Source organism: Gordionus sp. m RMFG-2023, chromosome 5, assembly GCF_954871325.1.
Source record: "Gordionus sp. m RMFG-2023 chromosome 5, tfGorSpeb1-WG-v2, whole genome shotgun sequence".
NCBI classification, from domain to species: domain Eukaryota; kingdom Metazoa; phylum Nematomorpha; class Gordioida; order Chordodea; family Parachordodidae; genus Gordionus; species Gordionus sp. m RMFG-2023.
Genome location: NC_088779.1, coordinates 24,341,323 through 24,364,558, shown reverse-complemented (window position 1 = coordinate 24,364,558; position 23,236 = coordinate 24,341,323). Strand labels below are relative to the sequence as shown.

The following is a 23,236-nucleotide window of genomic DNA, read 5'->3' as shown; positions in this document are numbered from 1 at the left end:
CGCTTAGTTAAAGGGGTTATAATTTATATTTTTTTCAAAAAATGGTTTAATAAAATTTGTCGTTATTAACTTGCTTATTTCTCACCAAATAGGTGTATAAAATTATAGGTCAATTCAATTATTATATAATATCTCCCTATTAGTACTTACAAATTGAGTTTTCCTGGATAGATGGTGTAGATGCATCGTCGGATTTGAATTTCAATTCCTTGATTCTATAAGTAGTACACACTTTATCTAATTTCTCCTGACATTGAGACTTCTTCTTGTTTTTACCTTCAAATTGTTTCAAATGGTTTACATTTTCAAATTTGACGATTTCTTTCTTTAAAATTGACATACAATGCTCAGAAGGGTAGTCTATGATGTTTTTATCTATCATCATTTGCAAATATATAGCTTCTTCCTTTAACTCGTTCAAATAACTTTTTGGATTTCTTATTTCAGGTTCCATAAATTATAATAAGAATAAATTTATTTAAATGGAAAAAAATATAAATGTTAAAGAAGAATATTCTATAATCTATTTTGTTCGTATAAGAGATTATAATAAAAAATAAATATAATTGTTATTTATTCAAAATTTTATATTATTATCGCATCGGCTATTCGGAATATGCATATTCAATTGTGATAAAATATGACGCTAACAAATAATACCAGCCGGGACCTTAATTACTATAACTAAATTTTAAAAGAATTTTACGGAATTTTATAAGGGTTACTAAATGATAAACATCGACTAAAGATGAAGGTTGCCATACATGAAATTTATAAAAAATTTGAAAAATAGATTTTCACATTTATAATTTAGTCCGAAATTGATAGCTTTGGTCCATATTTTGAGTATCCAAGATAGAAGTCCTACATTGATCCTCTTTCTGATGTTAAGCTTATCCGATTTTTCCTAAGTCCTACTCCATGCCCAGACCTATTTTTGTTAAAGGTTTTTGAAAGATAATTAGTTACTGTTGCAAATAATATTCTTAAAAAAGGAAAAATCTAAACAAAAGTATTTGGTAAATATTATCTTTTAAAGATAACTAATCACATTCCAAGATATTTTGTGAATAATTTATATAACTAATCCTATTTAATATATTTTTTTTATTACTTATAAACTTTAATCAAAAAAATTTATATTCAAATTCAATTAAAGAAGAAAAAAAATAACACAACTGAAAAAAAATATACGATAATTTAAATTTATTTGTACTGACAGAAAAATATCACTTTAGTTTGTATCGAAAAAAATATATAAATAGTAAAAAAAAATCAATTTTTTATAAAATCGGGCTAAAAAATTTTCAATTTTAACAAAAATCAGTGTCTTAAATCTTGCTAGATTTCCTCCAAAAATAAGCCCTCTTGAACATTTTATGAAAACGTTAGATGCACATGAAACATAGAAAAACAGCAATTTTAAATTTGAATAATTATCATGTAAAACATAATGAATTAGATATAATAAATGCATAATCTTTATAAAACTAACATGAAAAGTAACTATTTACGTTTGTCGTTACATTCTCAAAAGTGTAATTTTTAAATTTTCTAAAATAGTAACACTAATCCAACTTTAATTAGATCCAAATGAGGCAGACTCGATTAATAAGATTGATATTGCTGACTTAGTAAAAATATTTTTAATGCACAAGACAAATATGATCTGGAGAATATATAAAATTAAAATTTGAAATTGAAATTGAACTTATATGAACCTTTATAGTTGGGTTAAGCTCTATTTTACGTCTAACAAAATAAGGTTAAACTGATTTTTAACCGAACACTATAACCTCGGCCTTGTTTAGAGTGAAAATATAATTAAACTTTAATGAAGTGAGAAATATATTAATTAGCTCCACTCCACGATGCTCTGATTTTCTTGGCATGCACATGTAGTTTGAGCTTAATTTGTCAATTTTTAGCCATTATCCAACCACCAATTATATAGAAAAATAACGATCATAAAAAAATTAGATAAGGATATTAGTTGATTTTCAAAGAATGCTAATTAACAAATAAAAATATTATAAGAAAAAAATATAAGAGCTAATTGATATTTCAGAATAGTCATCTCCTTTAGTCTCAATGATCAAAAAGAATGGCTATGCCTGAATTTGCTATGCATAGATTATAAATCCCCGGATAAATTAACCATATATTACCAGAGTTATTTATTTAATAAACTAAACTAGGGTTTATTAATTCTCGAAGAAACAATTTTTTCAATGCTCATCCATACTATTATACCCATGGTTCCTACTAATTTCACAAAATTCCCGCTTAGCATAGCACGTCATTCTCGATATTGGTCTAAATGGACGTAATAATCATCAGAGAGTAGGATAATATATAATATATATATAAGATGATTGCAAAGTACATATTTATAGGATAAGAAAATGATAGAAATATTTAGGGCAATCCTCTAATTAAAAATGAAATAAAATTTACAAAATATAACGGAATTAAAATTTCTTGATTTCAAAAACAAGATATCACATATTTATCAGAAAATATTAAAACGATTGCCACTATGTTAAAAGAATCGTTTATAATTTTAAGAATAAACTATGAATGGATCTAAATACTCCAAAAAAATTCGACTAAAATAATATACAGCCAAATTCATCAACTTTAACTTTTATGATTAAATAAGCGACATAAACATCACAGCCTCATCAAGTATTAATGGGTACATTTTTATGCCAAAAACAGCTGCCACTACCCGAAAAGTTATCGTACACAAAACAAAAAAATATCTATTGCAAGAAATACATTTTTATTATAAATATAATAAAAATTTAAGATTTAGTGAACTCGGACTTGGTCAGACCAATCTTAGTTTTAACCCTTTCGTTGATTCCAATGAGTGACATAGAGGATTATCTCAATAAAAATAATAAATTCGAAACTGCAAAACAATTAAAGATATAATCTATTGAACTTTATATTTGAGAATAGAGCCATTTAAATATGCGGCCAATACGAGACGGAAACAGCTCTTCCAAAAAACAACCAACTCAGATCCCAGACCCGTACAATAATCCAACGAGAATAGAAGAAGGAAAGTGTATGAAAAAAGGCAAGGAAAGGAAAAGAGAAAATTAAAAAAAGGAAAGAAAAAGCGAAAAATGAATATATAGAAAAGAAGGAAGAGGAGGAAAGAAAAAGAAATAGATAAAGGAAAAGGGAAGGAAAAAGGAGCTACACATGGTAAAAACTCAAAAGGAAAGAGTCTAGATTTTTTTTTATTCCTTAAAATATTGTTTGTATTCAACTTTTTAGGAGCCTATTTCTTTCACCCTAAAAGATATATGAAAAATAGGTCCAACACTTTAGTAAGCGTTATATATATTTTCTTTATTTTTGTGTAAGATATGATCTTTTAATTGTATCTTTAAATAAGTTTATTTTCCGTTTCATCAAGCTATTTTATTCAGACCAGTCCTATTGTAATATTACATCAATTTTTGATAGGCTAGATTTCATTTTAAATTAAGATTATAGCTAAAATAATATTATGTACGCCTTAAGATTTTGTTAATAGATCAAACTTATATGTCATCTATAAACAAAATATCCAGGCTTGCTTATTATTTTATGGCTATAATATGAGTTAGCCGTTTTGAAAAATCGACCTGTTATCAACACAAAATTTAAATATTTTTCGAATTTTAAGCATGCATGCATTTTTTAAATAATTTGCGAAAATTTTCAAATAATGTGAACGTTTTCATTATAATATTGGATTATGGCCTATACTAATATCAGGTAATAAATTTTTCCTTTTAAAATTCTCTTGTATAATTAATTTTTTAAACTTTAATAGATATATATTTACTAATTATAGTAACTATATAATTTCATTTTTCAATTTAATTAATGAAACTATTTTTAATATATATTGTTAAATGATTACATTACATTCAAATAATAATAAATTTAAAAAAAATGTATTTTGTGTCAATTGAAATGAATTAAATGGTTCAAGTATTTATCTGACATCTATTTATTTCGATTGATTTTTGAAATAACACCCATATCATATTTTTGCTTCAATATAATATTTATGCAAAACCAATTATAAAACTGATCTGATATTTACAGTGATTATTATTTACCATCTCCCCTTAACTAATCTGATAAAATAATATTTCTTATAAACAATACAAAGTTCTGAACTTCAAAACAAACATTGTTTATTGATGAATTTTGATAATTGTCATTAATATAAACAAGGTTTAACCATAAATCAAATGCATATAGACCAAAACCAGAATCTAGTCTAGAATGGGCCAAAATGGGATATTATTTTAAAAATAATCCAGACCAGGCTTAATATTTTTCAATCATGATTAGTCTTGTGATAAAAAAAATTTGGGCCAATCTTATTATTAAAATAATATTTATTAATCAGTGGGAAAGGGTAGAAAATCTTATAATGGCACATTTAATATGTCATCTTTGAATCAATCATAAAAATATTGCCAAAATTTATTCAAAATTTTGAAAAATCTAGAGAGAAAAAAATCCCTCCAAAATCAAGGAACATGTTTGAAAATGAAATATTTTAGTCAAATTTAGGAGTGGCATAAAATTTTGGCTTCTACAGGACCCTGCTGTAAATTTATAACCCAACAAAAAGAAACACCCTGAAATTCTCCTCTTATAGCATAAATCTTTTTCTGGGCATTATCATGAATGATTAAGTGTATTTTTTATATTTACAAAAGTTAATCATTGGGATATTTACGGCTGAATGTGATTGTTTTTAAATCTATTTCTTGTTGCAAATAATATCACATTTTAATGTGAATCTTTCTAGAAATTAATTTAATTTTTAAACATCAAAATAAATTGAATATTCATTACTTTTATTCATTTATTAATATTATTAGTATATCACGTAAGATATATCATCATATAAAAATATACTTTACAATAATAAAATAACCATAAACAATGATAATATGGAATCAGATCATTTTTTTAAAAAAAAATATTAATCCAATTTAAAAAATTGGTAAGTGTCAATTCCAATCTGATCTAATATTTAGAATAAATACAGCCCTGAAAGGTATGATAGTTTAACCATGAATTTATATTAAATGTTATTTATAATTACAAAAACAGTTGTGAAGACATGGTACCAGTCTCTTCATAACCATGCTTAAATTTTTAAGCAACTAACCCCCCCCCCCCACCAATAGTTATTTTTCACCCTCTTAAGAGTTTACCACTTATCTTACATATTTAATATTTATATTATATATTCCTTAAGATACAAGGTAGCATGGTATGATCAGCATATAGGATTTAGATTTAAAATTTGATAGCTAGTCTTATTTTTTTATGGGGTATATTTGGATCGGAAAAATTATCAATAAATTGAATAAATAAAGGTAAAAGGACCATATATGGTGTTGGCACAATTTTTATTTTATATCAACTGTAAATCCTCTTTCAAACATCATCTTTGTTTTAATATTATCAATAGTATAAAATTATTATTTCAAGGTTATTTTTGCAATATGTCAAAATCTTAAAATGAAAAGTATTAATCATTTTATTTTTATACATGTTTAAAAAAAATTGCATTAATTTTATAACAATCTTTTTATTTATACTGATAAGTTTGTCTATTATTTTAGGGTTTTATATTAATTTATTTTTGATTCAGTGAAAAATCAAATAAAATTTGATAAAATAAAAGCTGGCTAGATATGCGCTATGTTATACAGGTTGGGGCATTCCGGTCCATGGATTGGGCTGAGAAAAAAGATTTTTGGATTTGACCTGTTAAATTGTGCAAAATATTTTTATGCGCTGGGCTATAGTTTTATATATGTTTTCAAAGCTGATAATTAGACTAATCTAGATCGTTTTCCTTCATAAAAGAATTACCGCTCGTTTTGAGTCGATTTTTAAAAACGGCTTTTTCATCCAGAAAAATATTTAGCACGCTTGAAGATTTTGCTCATAGAAGGAACAAAGGTCTATACATATATTACCGAAATTTCCAGGCTAAGACAATATTTTTCTAGCTAAATTATTGAGTTAACCGTTTTAAAAAATCGGCTCAAAACAAGCCGTTTAATAACACTATAAGGGCCAGGCCAATTATCTTAAGTACAAAATATGTATTACAGACCTGGCGAGGTAAAAATAATTATGGACCAAGAAAACTGCTGAAAAATTTTGGCACACCAACTTCTACTTAGATATGACTGGGTTAATAAATAAAAAAAAACAGTTTTGGGTTTGTTTTTGATATTTTTTTGGTTTTAAATTATTAAAAATATGTCCTTTTTTTAACCTTCATTTAATTCAAAAACTAGTGATGTTATACGGCTCGATTTAGTAGATTTTAAATTAAGATTTTAGTTAAAATAATATTATTCAAACCTCGATATTTCGTTAATAGATGTCCAAACCTTTCTCCCATCTATGAGCGAAATCTCTAGGCTTGCATAATATTTTTTTTGCTATAATATTTAGCGGTTTTTAAAAATTTAACAATTTCAATAACACTATCAAAAACTTCTATATTAAAAAATAGTGATAATATGTAGGATAATACCACATTTTTCTGCCCATTCCGATATGAAACTTTAATATTTTTGTATGAAAAAAATCACCCAATTCTGGATACTACAGATCCTTTATCCTTTTTTTAGTGTTTAACTTATTTTATATTTAAATTATTATTTTAATTGCTTGTTTAGTTCATTATGAAGGAATTTTTTTTTAAATTAAAATCATATAACATTTGATTTTATATATATAATATATATTATGTCATTGAAGTTTTTAACAAATTCTTGGATATATATTTTTTTTTATTTAGCAAATTAAAAATCTAAATTATTTGTCGCCAATTATTTCGAAATCCTATTTCAGCATATATAGAAAAGTTACCTATGAATTTTAGACGATATCCCTATGAACTTGGGCTTATTTTAATATTTTGTGACAAAATTGTTTTAAATTTATAAAATATAAGTGCCGAGGTGTTGAGAATCAAACTGGAATTTCCGCGCACAAAAAGATACCTGTTCGCAATTTTCAAAAATATTTTTAAGGATAAACATTTTTAGAATTACCTCCCACCCCTCAACTCCACCCTCTTTTTGTACGCCTTTAAATAAATTTTCTAAAATTGGGGTATTTTTGTACAGGACATTTTTATTTGTGATTAGAATTAAAAGAAATATATCACAAATTAAGAGTAAACCCAATGGTTTACAGCAAAATTGTCTTAAATCCGCAGAATATGTATAACTACTCTATACATGCTAGAATGTGATTTCGGTTAAATTATACTCTTAAAATTTACCAAAAACACACCCTATAAATGGTTTAAAAATATTTATTTTTTAATAGAATCGTTAAAACCTCTACGCGACACAATACACAAATATTAAGAAATTATGAACTTTACTTTCTTTCTTTCATTCTTTCTTGGAAAGTTTTTAAGAATCAAATTATAATTTCATAAAATTCATTATATTTTGTAAATTGGTAAAAATAGAGTTTATTTCATAAATCTATGATTATAAAAATAAATATCGAATCTTTAAAATAGTTTCGTCATTTTTTTTTTAAAATTCCACCTAAAATCCAGTTTTTAAATTTCAAAAATAGTGTTGTGTTACCCCTCATTCACAGTTACCGTGAATTCGCAATACACAAAATATGCTTTTATTTTTTTGTATTCTTAGTTGCGAATTCGCGCGCTATGATTGAGGGGTTAAACAGAGTTCGATTTAGTTTATTTTAAAATTATGATTTTAGCCACGAACCTCGATATTTCTATAATAGATGTCCAAACCTTTCTACCCATCTATGAGCAAAATCTCCAGATTTGTATTAAATATTTTTGTTAAAATATTGGGTTAGCCGTTTTAACAACACTAATTAAAAAGGCTTGTTTTTAAATTATATTTTTATTTCGTCATTTTTAAAATTTCCAACTTTTTAAAAAATTATATAAAAATTCAAAAAAATAAAAGGTTGTTTTAAAGTTTATATATAAAATCAGTGATTTAAATTACATTCTGCTTCCCTTTAAAGGTAACTAATATACTCTTAATTATTAACTAGTAAAATACGAATTGAATATTTGTTGGAATCGAATATCAAATATCGAATAATTCGCTTTGAGGCATATTCTAATTATGACTAAATTTTAAAGATTTTCAGAAACCTGCAGAGGTACCATTTGCCATGCCCGACTCGGCCCAAATTTATTTTAAAAAATCTTTCGACCCGATCCTTAGCTCCGCTACGGAAATATTATTTATAATTAATATCGATATTAGCAATATAAAGTATTCGGTTCGGAAAATTATACGGATTTCCCCGTCTACCCGGGCTTAGATGCGGGCTTGCAGGTCTCTCATGATTTTTAATAATTGTGCCTGGTTCGAATGAAGTATTTGTTGAAGTTAGATTGACAATTTAGCCTTTATGAAAAAAAATTTTTATTTTGTAAATTCAAAAATAATATAAATTATTTGCAAATCACGAAAAAGATTAAAGATAACGTTATATTAAATTAATTACAATTTTATTCGTAAAAGAATATTTAAAAAAAAATTATTATTTTTTTATCCATTGAATGTAATTAATTAGTAAAGCAGAAAATTTAAAAACCTTTTTCTCTTTTACAGATTAAAATTCTTTGTTCCTTATTATAAAATAAAATATATGTATTAATTAGTTTCATTTCATATATGAGCCTCGACTTATTTTGATTTAATTATTATATCACCTTCGAACAAATTAGTATTAGATAGTAAATTAAAGTATTTTATTTTAGGGCTTTGACCGTAATATCAAAAATTTTGATTCGTAAACTTTTGAAACCTATCAGAAAGTAAGAAATAAGCTTCTTTTATATCAGAGACCTGCAGGTCCCCGGGCCAACCCTAAATTTTCTTTTTTAATATCCGGGCCAGGCTATATATTTTAAATCAAAATAAATGTAATATAATCAAAAAAGATTCGAGCCGCCCCTAAAAAAAATTTAAAAAAAATCCGGGCCGGCCTGAAGAACCCGGGCCGTGCCTGAAGATTTAAAATCCGGACCGGACAAAAAAATTGGGCAGGGCCAGACCGTACAAATGTTACTTCTGCAGGTCTCGGATTTATATATAATAAAAATAAAAACAACTTCCAAAAATATAATTACGAAAAAATTAACATACGATTTCATTAAAACTTCTAAATAAAACTTTACGAATTTTTTTTTAAAAAAAATAAATTTTTGAGTTTTCAAGCAATTTATTCCAGGAATTAAATCTATTTTTAAATCTTTTTTGGGGGAGTTATTTCTAAAAAAGTTGGGGGCTTTTAATAACCTTAATTTAAAGAATAAACCTTTATATTTTTTGACCCATCACAATTACGACTTTTGAAATGGGACGATGTCTATTTTGAAGAATTATCGATACCTAGTCGGGTCAGACCTAGATTTTAAGATTTTTATTCAGGTTGTGGGGATCTTAGCTGACTTAACGCGGCTGTCATCTCCACTTTTTAGGTTCAAAATCGATTTAGGGGTTTTTTTGAAAAAAACTAATATTCAATAAATAAATAAAATAAAAAACAAATATAATATTTAAATATATTTTTTTTTTAAATAAAAAGAATATATATATATAAAATATCGCCTTCATTGATTTTCAAAAAAATAAGCAATTATTTTATTTTTTTAATTACTAAAATAAAGTATTAAATCTCGAACGTGGACTATTAATTTTAGTAATAAAAATGACGTTTAATATGCGACACTTATAATGCAACCCAATCTAGCGCAACCAAACGATCTCAAAACATCGATGGTTAACGAAAAATCGGGTTATAACCCCATGAAGTCGATTCCCATATTAGTGACGGGAGAATCTTCCCCTACAAAGATACGGTCCGCCTCTATAAGCTCGGTGAGTACAGAGCTCGAGGACGACGCAATATTCAGGAAGCGATGGAAGAGCACGTACGGGTTCGTACTAGCCTGTATTCATTTGTCCCTGGGACTGGGTAACGTTTGGAGATTCCCTTATATCGCCTATCGACACGGTGGAGGTATATATTAAAATTAAATACTCGCGAAATATTATTTTTAAAATTAATACACCTGAACACGTTTTGTGTTGCGAATAGACCCCCCCCCCCCACAAAAAAAATAGAAGAAGTAGTATTCTAATTATTTGGTTTATATTTGTCTTATAAAAAAACAAATTATACACCCGCTTCTTAATCAACAAAATTCGAAGCTCGTAACGTCTCTTGTAATATCGTTTACATTTCTCTTTTCGAATGATTTAAATCGAACAAAATAATTCGAATAGAATCATTCAAAAACGAGTCGGTTATTATGTGTTTTTAGATTCGGCTAAATGTTTAAAGAGAATCGAATATCTACATTACTCGATTTTTGATTTTATCAGGTCAAGTCTAGTAAAAGGTAACTTGTTAGCGTTATTTTAGAAAAGCTTAATAGCCGTTTAAATAAAAAGAGGTCAACATAAGGCATAAATAACCATTAATTAAAGAAAATATAATTCGCTACTTTTTTTAAAAAAAAATGGCACCGTACAAGCATTTTCATATTATTTTATAATAGTGCGCGCGCACAAATTGAGCGTTTCAAAAATAATGCATTTCAAATGGCCTCGTGTAAATTGGTAAAATTACCGTTTGGCGTTAGCAACCATTTTAAAAACGCAAATAAGTTTGTGTTTTCATTACTTATTTTATTCTTCTCTTTGTAATATTATATAAAATGTAATATAAACAACTTACTTATATTCTAAAAAGGAATATTTAGAAATTAAATTTTCAAAGACAAATCCTTTTTAGAACTTATTTAAAATTTTGAATCGACGATGGCAACCTCAATACAAACAAGAGACGCGTTACGTTTTTTTTTATTAAAAAATTATGGCAAACCGTAAACGCTCAATTTGTGTGCACTATAACTCATTATTATAATTTATTATTAAATATCTTTTCTTTTTGATTGGTGAATTTCTGAATAAGAAATTATTTCGCGGAGTTTACTTTTGAAGTCGTTTACTCCAAATATAATGTCCTATTTACAAATTCACGATAAAAACATGATTAAAATATTTATTCCATTTTTAAAAAAAAAATATAATATTGAACAAGTAAATCATTTCAGGTTTCATTATGATACTTTATAAAGAGTGAATTTTTTTATTATTAGTGATTAAGATCTGGGGTCCGCAAGATAAATGAATCAAAAAAAAAGAAAGAAAGTAAGAAAGAAAAAAAGATGATATCTACTTTTTTATTTATTTTCTTAAAAATAAGGTTCATTCGTAATCGCTTACCTAATAATCACGGTGATAATAATAATACCATTGTTTTTCCTCGAAACCTCTCTGGGGCAATTTTCGAGTCGCGGTCCGCTGGCAATATGGGTTATTTCTCCCGCTTTCAAGGGTAATAAATATATGTAAATTCTCATCTCACCAAAAAATAAGATTTGTTAAAGATATTTCGAAAAATTATTTTTAAATGACGAAATTTTTAAAAATCAGGATCGGGTTTAAAAATAAAAACCCGGACCGGACCGGGTTTAAAACCGGGCATGGCCTAAAAATTTGATTTATACACAGGGCTCTCTTGTATTATATTACCTGAAATAAAAGGGTTTATTTTTTTTTATAGAGAGATTTAATCTATTTTAAAATTTTATACAAAGTATTAATGATTCATTAACTAGGCTATTCCAATCTCATTTTTAAATCAAAAAATATTATATTTATAATTTATATAAATTAATAAATAAAAATAGTTATACAAATTAATCAGATTATAAATATCGTATTTCATTATTTTTCGTTGATAGTAATCATTTTTTAAAAATATATTTCTTAAATTTATTATAGATTATTATAATTTTATTTATTTTATTTATTTGAATTATTCATGTTTATTGAAGGCAAAAGGTCCTTATTCAGTAGAAGTTTGGGGCGGGGCCTTTGCTTTTACCGCTGTTTTTAAAGATCTTTTCTTCTTCATGGAAAACTGATTCGGTCTTTTTCCGTTTTAACCGGATATTTATTTATTCGTGTATGGCCAACAAAGATCCTTCAGTCGAAGATTCTGGTGGCGCTGGAAAAATTTCTTAGAAAACTGATTTGATCTTTGTTTTCATTTCTAACCGAAAGTATAAGATATTACGTTGAGTCTCGATTTTTTTAAACATTTTAGGGGGTAGAAGAAGGAACGGCTAAGTTAGAAATCATCTGCAAGTTAGATCGCGGCTGATTCTAATTTTCTTGTGTTGATCTGGATTGGGCCGAATTTTTTAGGCCCCAGAAATTTTTTTATTGAAAATATATAAATTAAACAATTTTTTTTTTAAATATAATAAAAATCACAAAATCGCGTCTTACCTAAGAGAATTACCCCTCTTTTTTACGCGATTGCGAGCCGGGAGATATTCTATATAAATTATCATTTAATATCTGTAATACCAAAAATGCCCAAAATTTTTTTTTAGAAAAAAAAAATTCGAAAAGTTTTTAAACTTTTGCAAATTTTACTGGATTGGGCCGAATTTTTTAGGCCCCAGAAATTTTTTTATTGAAAATATATAAATTAAACAATTTTTTTTTTAAATATAATAAAAATCACAAAATCGCGTCTTACCTAAGAGAATTACCCCTCTTTTTTACGCGATTGCGAGCCGGGAGATATTCTATATAAATTATCATTTAATATCTGTAATACCAAAAATGTCATCATCTGGCTATGCCCAAAATTTTTTTTTAGAAAAAAAAAATTCGAAAAGTTTTTAAACTTTTGCAAATTTTACTAAAATCGCTTATTTTATATTTTTGAAATTGATAAAAATTTTCTAAAATTATATTTTGGACATGTGATTTTTTTTTTAATTAAAGTTTCGAAAGTTTTTGAATTTAATTTTTTGATATTTTGGACACAAACTTTAGTAAATTTAAGGGCGAACCCTGTCCGATTTTTTTTTTTCAAATCCTGATTCTTTCGTCTATCTAAATGTTTTTCATGGGGTTTTCCTCTATAAATACACTTATTTTTATTATTATCTAAAACCAGGGTTACGTATTTAACCAGCAAATACGATTCGGTCAATTGACTGTTGACCTGATAAATATGGTCAAATTTGGTCGAATTCTAATAAATGTTTTTTAAGACTATTTTGTATATAATAATAAAAATAATCTATTTTTTAAATTCATTGCCATTCAATAACTAATGTTTCGCTCTCCGTGGCAGAGTCTTGTTCTGATTCATATTCAATATATTATCATTTTCTTTACATGTTTCCTGTTGTCGGGATCTTCAATCGATTTCTATTTTAGTAAGAATATTAAACCAAATCGACCAAATTCTTTCTAAAGAAGAAGCAGAAATAGGAATTGTTTGTAAAATGCGACTTCTATTAATGATATTCGCAGTTATTATTCTTGAAACAAATCGAATATTTAATTCATTTTTGAATCTTTTGAAATTAATATTCATACTGTTCTTTTTGGTCGATTTTTTAAAACGGCCCGATTAAGATTTATTCTAAAAGAATATTATGTAAGCCTGGAGATTTTGCTTATAGATGGGAAAAAGGTTTGGACTTTGAATTCTCTAGGCTTAATATAATATTATTTTGGCTAAAATCTTAATCGGGAAGTTTAACAATATTAGCTACCACAAAAGCTAAATTAAACTTTTATTAAAATATTTTAAAAATATTTAGTTTCATAATTTTAATACAATGAGAAATCACTTACTTTTAATACCTTTATTTTTTAAGGTGTTTTATTAACATCTCATATTAATGTAATTACATACCTTCATGAGTCAAGGTTATTAAAATAAAGATAAAATATTTAAATTTAGCCCATCCCCTAAAAATGTTAAAAAAGATTCTTACTTTTGGCTTGATAATATCTTAACCACTAAACTTAAATTTCTATCCTTCCCTTCAAACCCTATCTGACAATTATAAATTTTTATTGCCTTTTTTTAAAAATATTAGTAATTTTTAGCTATAATTGTTTTTTTTTAATAATTATGTTTAATTTTTTGCAATTATAAAATATATTTTTATATAATTATTGTATGCATTAAAAATTATTTTTTTTTAGGAAAATCTTTATAATGAGGGTAATCAAAATATAATTGCAGGGGAGGGGGAACTCTAAACATTATGAAAATATTGTTAATAATTTAATATCCCATATAATGAATTAACAAAAAAAGAGGTTTATATATTGTCACTTTAGGCCATTACAATTTATCTAAAATATATCAAAAATATCAAATTGATATAAATTTCCATAATTTGCGAGCTACAGGAAAAGAAAAAAAAATGATGTATATATTATCAAAAAATTTGATACTCTCTTATATATATGCATAGTTGTAAATTATAAATGTTATTTTTTTTAAAATGTATATTTGCTCAAAAAGAAAAAAAATGCTAAAAAATTTTGATTTCGATTTTTTTGGGAATTCTTAAACAGGACCTTTGATCAAAAAAATTTTTTTGCATAAAAAATCTTTCATGATGAAATCTTTTTGATCTTCTTCTAATAAAAAAAAAGCCCTTAATCTTGAAGGTTTTGGCTCACATTTTGAGCGAAAAATATCTTCAAATGCTCGTTTGAATATTTTTGTTAAATCCAAATTATTTGAAATTAATTGCAATATAAACTTGCTCAAAAATTATAAAATATTTTTTTTTGGAAACGATAGTTTTATTTATTTTTTTCAACTCGCGATTTTTTGGCCCGCTTATCTTTTGACATTGTGGTGCGAACGCTAGAACACATTGTTATAGGCCTTAGCTCTTAGTATTTATTAAAATATACACATATATTAATATCTTAATTGTTTCGAAAACTTTTTTTGTATCCTTCATAAAAAAAAATTATCATAATCTATTTCGCTTACCCTGCATTCACAGTTAGCACGAATTCGCAGCGTAGTTTACAAAATATGCTGTATTCTTGTATTCTATCGCGAATTTGCGTTATCTGTGAATGGGTTAGTTAAAGGAATTCTTAGCTATTCACGAAATCTATCTCATGAGTTTTTGTAACTGCTATACATATTTTCTCTTTTAATAGCTAGTTTTAATATAATTGTATTTTTGGGACTGACACGAATAATAACTGTATCTAGCGTAAACGTGTTTGTGATAACGATTTGTTTTATATCTTTCATAGGCTTCGTGAGGGGAGGGGAGGGGGTGTACTCCTTTCAGAAATTCACATGTAAATACCATTTCAAGCTAATTAAGTTTTCACCTACAACCCCCTCCCCCTTCACCTCTCCGAAATCCAGGGAAAAAATGGGAATAAAAAGTTACTGGGAAAAAACGAATAAAAGCTAAAAAAAATATATATATACTGTAGGAAAATAAATCTGTTTATCTTTTTAAAGTCAAGAATTTATATATTTTAATAATACTGTCTCCATGTTTACATATTCTATGAACACAAATAAATATGCTTAGGCACAGCTCATAAAAGTTGTTTTTACATGTCATATGGCCATCCCTGCAGTTCACAACATTTTGAGGAAAAAAATACGAATTTGCCCTACGCTGCATTTCTAGCAAGCGCCATTCGCTCAAGCGATGCAAAATATTTCGCTACGAAATTTACATAATCAAGTCAATAAATATATAATTCATAAATCCTGAGTGAAGTAATTAAATCGTTTTAAAAACATATGTTGTGATGATAAACGAATCAGTCGATTTCATTTCGCATCATTCGAGCGAATCTTCCGCTTAGTAGCTTTATTCGAGGTTTAAATAAAATTGAGAAATTCCAGGTCGGTCCGAAAAATATATTTTTGCAGAAATGGCCCGAGCGCGTCTATTTTTTTAAACCTAATAAGCTGGTCTGGCTTTCGGTCGGGGCTAAACCGTGCATTTAGCCAAATTAATATCTTCCAAATTTAGGTTTAAATACCTACGCGTATTTTAGCAATTAAAACGCGTTATTAACCATCGACGATGATCGCGAATTTTTTTTTGAGTAAGGAACACTAGGGTCATATGGTTGGCATTTCGCTTCCTTTTCTTAAAAACGATATTTGTTTTTTTAATAAGAAGGCAAGATAATGAATATTTTTTTAAACAAATTTGTATATAAAAGAAACCATTTTTTAAAAATACTGCCACAATTTAACATAATTATACGTTTTATAGAAAAACGCTAAACGCTTGCGACAGTTTTTAAAAATATATGTAGACCCGCCTAAACAAATATTTTTTTAAAATTTATCGCTTTAAATTTATTGGTGGCCATTATAAATTTGTAACAAAAATATTATTCATTTTAAATTTTATCGCTTCAAACATATTGGTGGCCATTTTTAATTTGTAAAAAAATTATTCATTATAGATTTTATCGCTTCAAATATATTAGCTGATATTTTAGATTTGCAAAAAAAATTAATATGCTACATCTCAGAATCAAATTAATTTTAAGCTTTTATATTTTAAATATATATGAAATAAACTATATTTTAGTTATTGTAAGTATTACTTTAACATTTAATTATTTTTTAAAAATTTTATGCCAGTTTTTCCAAAGGTGTCAGATCAAAATTCGTAATACTGGCCACATGCATTGCATGCCATGATCACATTTACTTTTTTTATATTTTTGCTTTTCTATAAAAATTATTAATCTTCTATTGCTTTATAATAATCTTTATCCACAATTAGTCCTGAATGCAGGGTAATACAGACAAATGCATTAATTTTATCACGATTAATTAAAGTAGCTAAAAAAAAGATGCTTGCATTTTATTTCATTCTATATTTAGATTTATTCTCATTATTCATACAGGGATTGGATATGCCATGTTAACCATATCGACCCTAGCAGCCATGTACTTCAACATGATAAATTCGTACAGCATTTTGTTTACGTTCGCATCGCTGCAAGAGAAGCTTCCCTGGGAACATTGCAACAATTGGTGGAATACCAATGGTCTCTCATCACGTGATTTGTCATATTCATTTAAAAAATCGGTTAGACCATCACTCCTTTAAAATGACCTAACGACCATCCCCCCTTTCCTTCTTCCCATTTCAGAAATTTTGGGGTTTATAATGTTAATCACATATTTCGATTTTATATTTTGCTGGTGGTTTAAGGAAAAAAATTTTTAACTTTTAAGTGACAGGTATATTTTTTTTATAAATCTTGCTTGATAACGTTTTAGTTTAACTCTCATTTTTTTTAATCTTTGCATATCAATCCTTTTTTATAATGCAAATATTCATTTATTTATTCAAGTCGCCATCTTTGATGATAAAGAAAAACTTTATCCTATTTAACTAAAGATTATTTCTAAATTTTTGAACAACTCTATCACACGAATGCTATATGTAACACCTTTTTTTACTAATAGAATTGTGATTTTTGGAATATGACTTGATAGTCAATTATCAGGGATTGAAACTTTTTAAAAAAATTTACAGGGGTTCAAGTTGAGATTTTCGAAAGTATTTAGCTTCGGTTCCCTTTAAATTATATATATTTTTTTTATTTTATTAATCGCATTGATTAGATTCGAACTCGTTTTAAAAATTAAGATGTAACCATTTTGTGAGACATCTCGGTTCCTATCCCCTTTTCAAAGTACCCTTAGTCCAGGTTGGATTTCTCAGTACGGCATTTTTTTAAAAAAAAGTTTTAAAAGGAAGCTTAAAAAATATGAGCTAGGCTAATTTTTTTTTCTCTTTAGCTTTTACCTTTTCTGGTGATAAGCACCTTCAACATCTCTCTCCACTTTATGTTATTAATACAATCTCTTTTATCTAATTTATACTTCTTTATATTGGCTCTAACTTTATGGCCCCATTGAAGTTTTGGCCTTCCTCTTTTACGTTTGCCCATCACTTCCAAACTCAACTTTATTTTTTATGAAGTTCATAGGCCTTCTCATTGTGTGCCCATACCACCTAAGTCTGTTTACCATTAACTTAGTCTTAATGGGCACTACCTTTAAACTACTTAGTATTCTTGTACTGCGCACTTTATCCTTTCTTGTTACCCCAGCAATCTCATCTCCATGGTTTGTAGACTTCTCTCGTCTGATTCTTTGGTTGGCCATGTTTCCGAACTATATAGAATAGTTGGTTGTATTATGGAACTGTAAATTTTTCCCTTTAATTTGTGTGGGATTCTTTTATCAAATAGCCATCCAGATATAGATCTCCACTTTAGCCACCCTTGATTAATCTTACTCTTTATCTCTTTTTCTATTGTGCCGTTTGTTTGTATAGTGGAGCCCAAATATTTGCAGCTTTCAATTGCCGATATCTGCCATTCATTTATATCAATACTCTCTGTTTCATCTCCTCCTATCACCATATACTCCGTCTTTTCTCTATTTACTTTTAATCCGTGCGTTTCTAGGATATTTATCCAACTCACTAGTCTTTCTTTCATTTCATCCTTAGATTCGGCAAGTATCACAATATCATCTGCAAATATCATATTCCACAGGACTGTTTGAGGTATAAACTGTGCTAATACATCTATTACTGTAATGAAGAGAAGTGGGCTGAGAGCCAACCCTTGATGAACTCCTTCGGCTATTGTGAAGCCTGCTGAAGTACCTGTTGTGCTACGGACCATTGTTGTATGGCCCATATACATATCCTGTATTATTCTTATATATTTTTCGGGAACATTTTTGTGGCGTAGCGCCCACCAGATAAGTTTTCTTGGGATTCTATCAAAGGCTTTTTCTAGATCGAGAAAGACCATGTGTAGCTTTTTGTTCTTTCCCCTATATTTTTCACTCATTTGCCTAATTGCGTGGATAGCATCGGTTGTTGATCTTCCAGGCATAAAGCCAAACTGAGTCTCTCCTATTTCGATTATATCTCTTAATCTTTTTTCTATTATTTTTTCGTATAGTTTTAGACAGTGTGACATTAGTTTTATGCCCCTGTAATTTTGACAATTATGTGGATCCCCTTTATTTTTGAAGATAAGAACTAGATAGCTCTGCCTCCATTTTTGGGGAACCTCTTCATTTCCAAGTATCTTATTGTATAGATTTGTGAGGAGATGTATTCCATCATCTCCTAGTGCTTTAAGGCTTTCTATTGGAATATCGTCTGGACCCCTAGCTTTGTTGTTTTTCATATGCTTGAGGCATGTGATTATTTCTTGTTGTGTTATAGGTTGTACAAGGTTTTGACAAGGGGAGTGTTCGTCTAGATGCAGTATGTGCGGATTAAAGTTGAGAAGCTCCTGAAAATATTCTCTCCATCTACTCATTATTTCTTTTTCCTTTATTATCAATTTCCCATCTTTATTTTTGATTACTTTCGGGCTCCGTTTATATCCCTAGAGTTCTTTTCTCACTGTTTGGCTAATCTGTATATTTTATTTTGCCCTTCTTTGGTATGTAGATCTTCATACATGTCATCGTATGCCATAGATTTGGCTCTAGCCACCGCCTTTGTAGCTAATCTCTTGGATTTTTTGTATCTTGTCTTGTCATCTGCGTTTTTGGATTTGTACCATATTTCATAAAGGGCTTTTTTCTCCTGTATAGTGGTTTGTACCTCTTCATTCCACCACCATAGTTCTTTGTATGATTTGTTGCCTCCTCTTGTCAAGCCTAGTGTCGATTTGGCAGTGTCTATTAATCTGGATGAAAGGTCTGTCCACATTTTTTCACTGACTTGTGAGGAATCTATTGTTTCAATGTTTGCATTGATTGCAAAGGCATCTGTCATTGTTTTTAATTTGCCCCATTTGATGCATGATTCCAGTTTTATCTTGTTTTGAGTGGATTTATTTGAGATGTGTAAATCCATGACTAGTAGCTTGTGTTGTGCGGCGATATCTTCTCCTGGGATGACTTTGCAGTCTATTACATCTTTTAATCTTCTGCGAGAGATTAGTATGTAATCTATCTGTGTTTTCCTTGTACCACTTTCGTATGTTATTAAATGACTATCCTTTTTCCTATAGTAGGTGTTGGTTAAGGCAAGGTCGAAGGCTTGCGCAAATTTCAGTATATGCTCTCCTTCATCATTTCTTTCTCCATATCCAAAACCACCATGATGCCTTTTGTAGCTATCTCTTGCTTTCCCCACATGCGCATTTAAGTCACCACCAATTATGACTAAGTCATCCTTAGGGATTACCATTACAGCTTCATCAAGGATAGCTCTAAAATCATCTTTCTCTTCTTCCTTGCAACCCGTTTGAGGAGCATATAATGAAAGGATGTGTAGTATTGATTTACCATATGCAGAGTTTTATCTTCATTAGTCTATCAGAGATCCTGTTGCGACTTGCTATAACTGAGTGAGGTGTACGATCTTGGAAACATGAGGATGATGCCAGGACACCGGTTCCTATCCTGCTAACAAGTCCATTATAGCTATCAATTTATACCTCGATGCTCCAATGCATCAAAGTCTTCTGGTCCTGTTCCATTTCGGCTCTTATAGATGACACGCTAGTCATCAACTTGTCTCTTGCTCAACATTGATGCCATTGATACTCTCGTCTTACCTAATTAAGCTTCCCAATATTCAAACTTGCTAATCTTGTATTTCTTTGCTTTAACCTTTACTTTACTTTACTTTTCACAGGATGGAGGTCTCCACCCTGCGCAAAGTGGCTTGGAGGGTAACGCCCTATCTTTCAAGATTAGCATAGTTTCGAATATTGTTATTCTTCATTTTGTTTATTGGACGAGAGTATCCTTAGCACCCGTGCTGTGCCAGAGCCTAGTCGGTGACCGGGGTGTCATCTCTAAGCTCCGAAATTCATCATGACCATATGTTTTTACACGATCAGTCATCGAAGAATAAACTTGAAAGCTTTTATGGACTTCTTACCAGGATTGGAACCGGCGTCCTTGTATCATATTCGTGTTTCCAAGATCGTACATCTTACCCAGTTATGGCCACCCGTCAACAGGATCTCTGATAGACTAATGAAGATAAAACTCTGCAATGGTCAATCAATACTACACATCCTTTCATTATATGCTCCTCAAACGGGTTGCAAGGAAGAAGAGAAAGATGATTTTAGAGCTATCCTTGATGAAGCTGTAATGGTAATCCCTAAGGATGACTTAGTCATAATTGGTGGTGACTTAAATGCGCATGTGGGGAAAGCAAGAGATAGCTACAAAAGGCATCATGGTGGTTTTGGATATGGAGAAAGAAATGATGAAGGAGAGCATATACTGAAATTTGCGCAAGCCTTCGACCTTGCCTTAACCAACACCTACTATAGGAAAAAGGATAGTCATTTAATAACATACGAAAGTGGTACAAGGAAAACACAGATAGATTACATACTAATCTCTCGCAGAAGATTAAAAGATGTAATAGACTGCAAAGTCATCCCAGGAGAAGATATCGCCGCACAACACAAGCTACTAGTCATGGATTTACACATCTCAAATAAATCCACTCAAAACAAGATAAAACTGGAATCATGCATCAAATGGGGCAAATTAAAAACAATGACAGATGCCTTTGCAATCAATGCAAACATTGAAACAATAGATTCCTCACAAGTCAGTGAAAAAATGTGGACAGACCTTTCATCCAGATTAATAGACACTGCCAAATCGACACTAGGCTTGACAAGAGGAGGCAACAAATCATACAAAGAACTATGGTGGTGGAATGAAGAGGTACAAACCACTATACAGGAGAAAAAAGCCCTTTATGAAATATGGTACAAATCCAAAAACGCAGATGACAAGACAAGATACAAAAAATCCAAGAGATTAGCTACAAAGGCGGTGGCTAGAGCCAAATCTATGGCATACGATGACATGTAAGAAGATCTACATACCAAAGAAGGGCAAAATAAAATATACAGATTAGCCAAACAGTGAGAAAAGAACTCTAGGGATATAAACGGAGCCCGAAAGTAATCAAAAATAAAGATGGGAAATTGATAATAAAGGAAAAAGAAATAATGAGTAGATGGAGAGAATATTTTCAGGAGCTTCTCAACTTTAATCCGCACATACTGCATCTAGACGAACACTCCCCTTGTCAAAACCTTGTACAACCTATAACACAACAAGAAATAATCACATGCCTCAAGCATATGAAAAACAACAAAGCTAGGGGTCCAGACGATATTCCAATAGAAAGCCTTAAAGCACTAGGAGATGATGGAATACATCTCCTCACAAATCTATACAATAAGATACTTGGAAATGAAGAGGTTCCCCAAAAATGGAGGCAGAGCTATCTAGTTCTTATCTTCAAAAATAAAGGGTATCCACATAATTGTCAAAATTACAGGGGCATAAAACTAATGTCACACTGTCTAAAACTATACGAAAAAATAATAGAAAAAAGATTAAGAGATATAATCGAAATAGGAGAGACTCAGTTTGGCTTTATGCCTGGAAGATCAACAACCGATGCTATCCACGCAATTAGGCAAATGAGTGAAAAATATAGGGGAAAGAACAAAAAGCTACACATGGTCTTTCTCGATCTAGAAAAAGCCTTTGATAGAATCCCAAGAAAACTTATCTGGTGGGCGCTACGCCACAAAAATGTTCCCGAAAAATATATAAGAATAATACAGGATATGTATATGGGCCATACAACAATGGTCCGTAGCACAACAGGTACTTCAGCAGGCTTCACAATAGCCGAAGGAGTTCATCAAGGGTTGGCTCTCAGCCCACTTCTCTTCATTACAGTAATAGATGTATTAGCACAGTTTATACCTCAAACAGTCCCGTGGAATATGATATTTGCAGATGATATTGTGATACTTGCCGAATCTAAGGATGAAATGAAAGAAAGACTAGTGAGTTGGATAAATATCCTAGAAACGCACGGATTAAAAGTAAATAGAGAAAAGACGGAGTATATGGTGATAGGAGGAGATGAAACAGAGAGTATTGATATAAATGAATGGCAGATATCGGCAATTGAAAGCTGCAAATATTTGGGCTCCACTATACAAACAAACGGCACAATAGAAAAAGAGATAAAGAGTAAGATTAATCAAGGGTGGCTAAAGTGGAGATCTTTATCTGGAGGGCTATTTGATAAAAGAATCCCACACAAATTAAAGGGAAAAATTTACAGTTCCATAATACAACCAACTATTCTATATAGTTCGGAAACATGGCCAACCAAAGAATCAGACGAGAGAAGTCTACAAACCATGGA

The 23,236-nt window shown here is 29.1% G+C and overlaps 1 protein-coding gene across 2 annotated transcripts in view; it reads left to right on the top strand.

Annotated features, from left to right (window-relative positions):
- Positions 1 to 3,677: 3,677 nt before the first annotated feature.
- The window catches only part of LOC135929606 (uncharacterized), a 34,810-nt gene continuing 15,251 nt past the window's right edge, over positions 3,678 to 23,236 (top strand). Inside the window, exons 1-4 of one of the 2 annotated variants that reach the window (XM_065466269.1) lie at positions 3,678 to 3,777; positions 9,823 to 10,092; positions 11,344 to 11,475; positions 16,884 to 17,027. In XM_065466269.1, the coding sequence (XP_065322341.1) occupies positions 9,849 to 10,092; positions 11,344 to 11,475; positions 16,884 to 17,027 (520 nt within the window). In that variant the 5' untranslated portion in view covers positions 3,678 to 3,777; positions 9,823 to 9,848. Of the gene's footprint in view, positions 3,778 to 9,739; positions 10,093 to 11,343; positions 11,476 to 16,883; positions 17,028 to 23,236 lie in introns of both variants that reach the window. The other variant, XM_065466268.1, reaches the window with a different exon arrangement.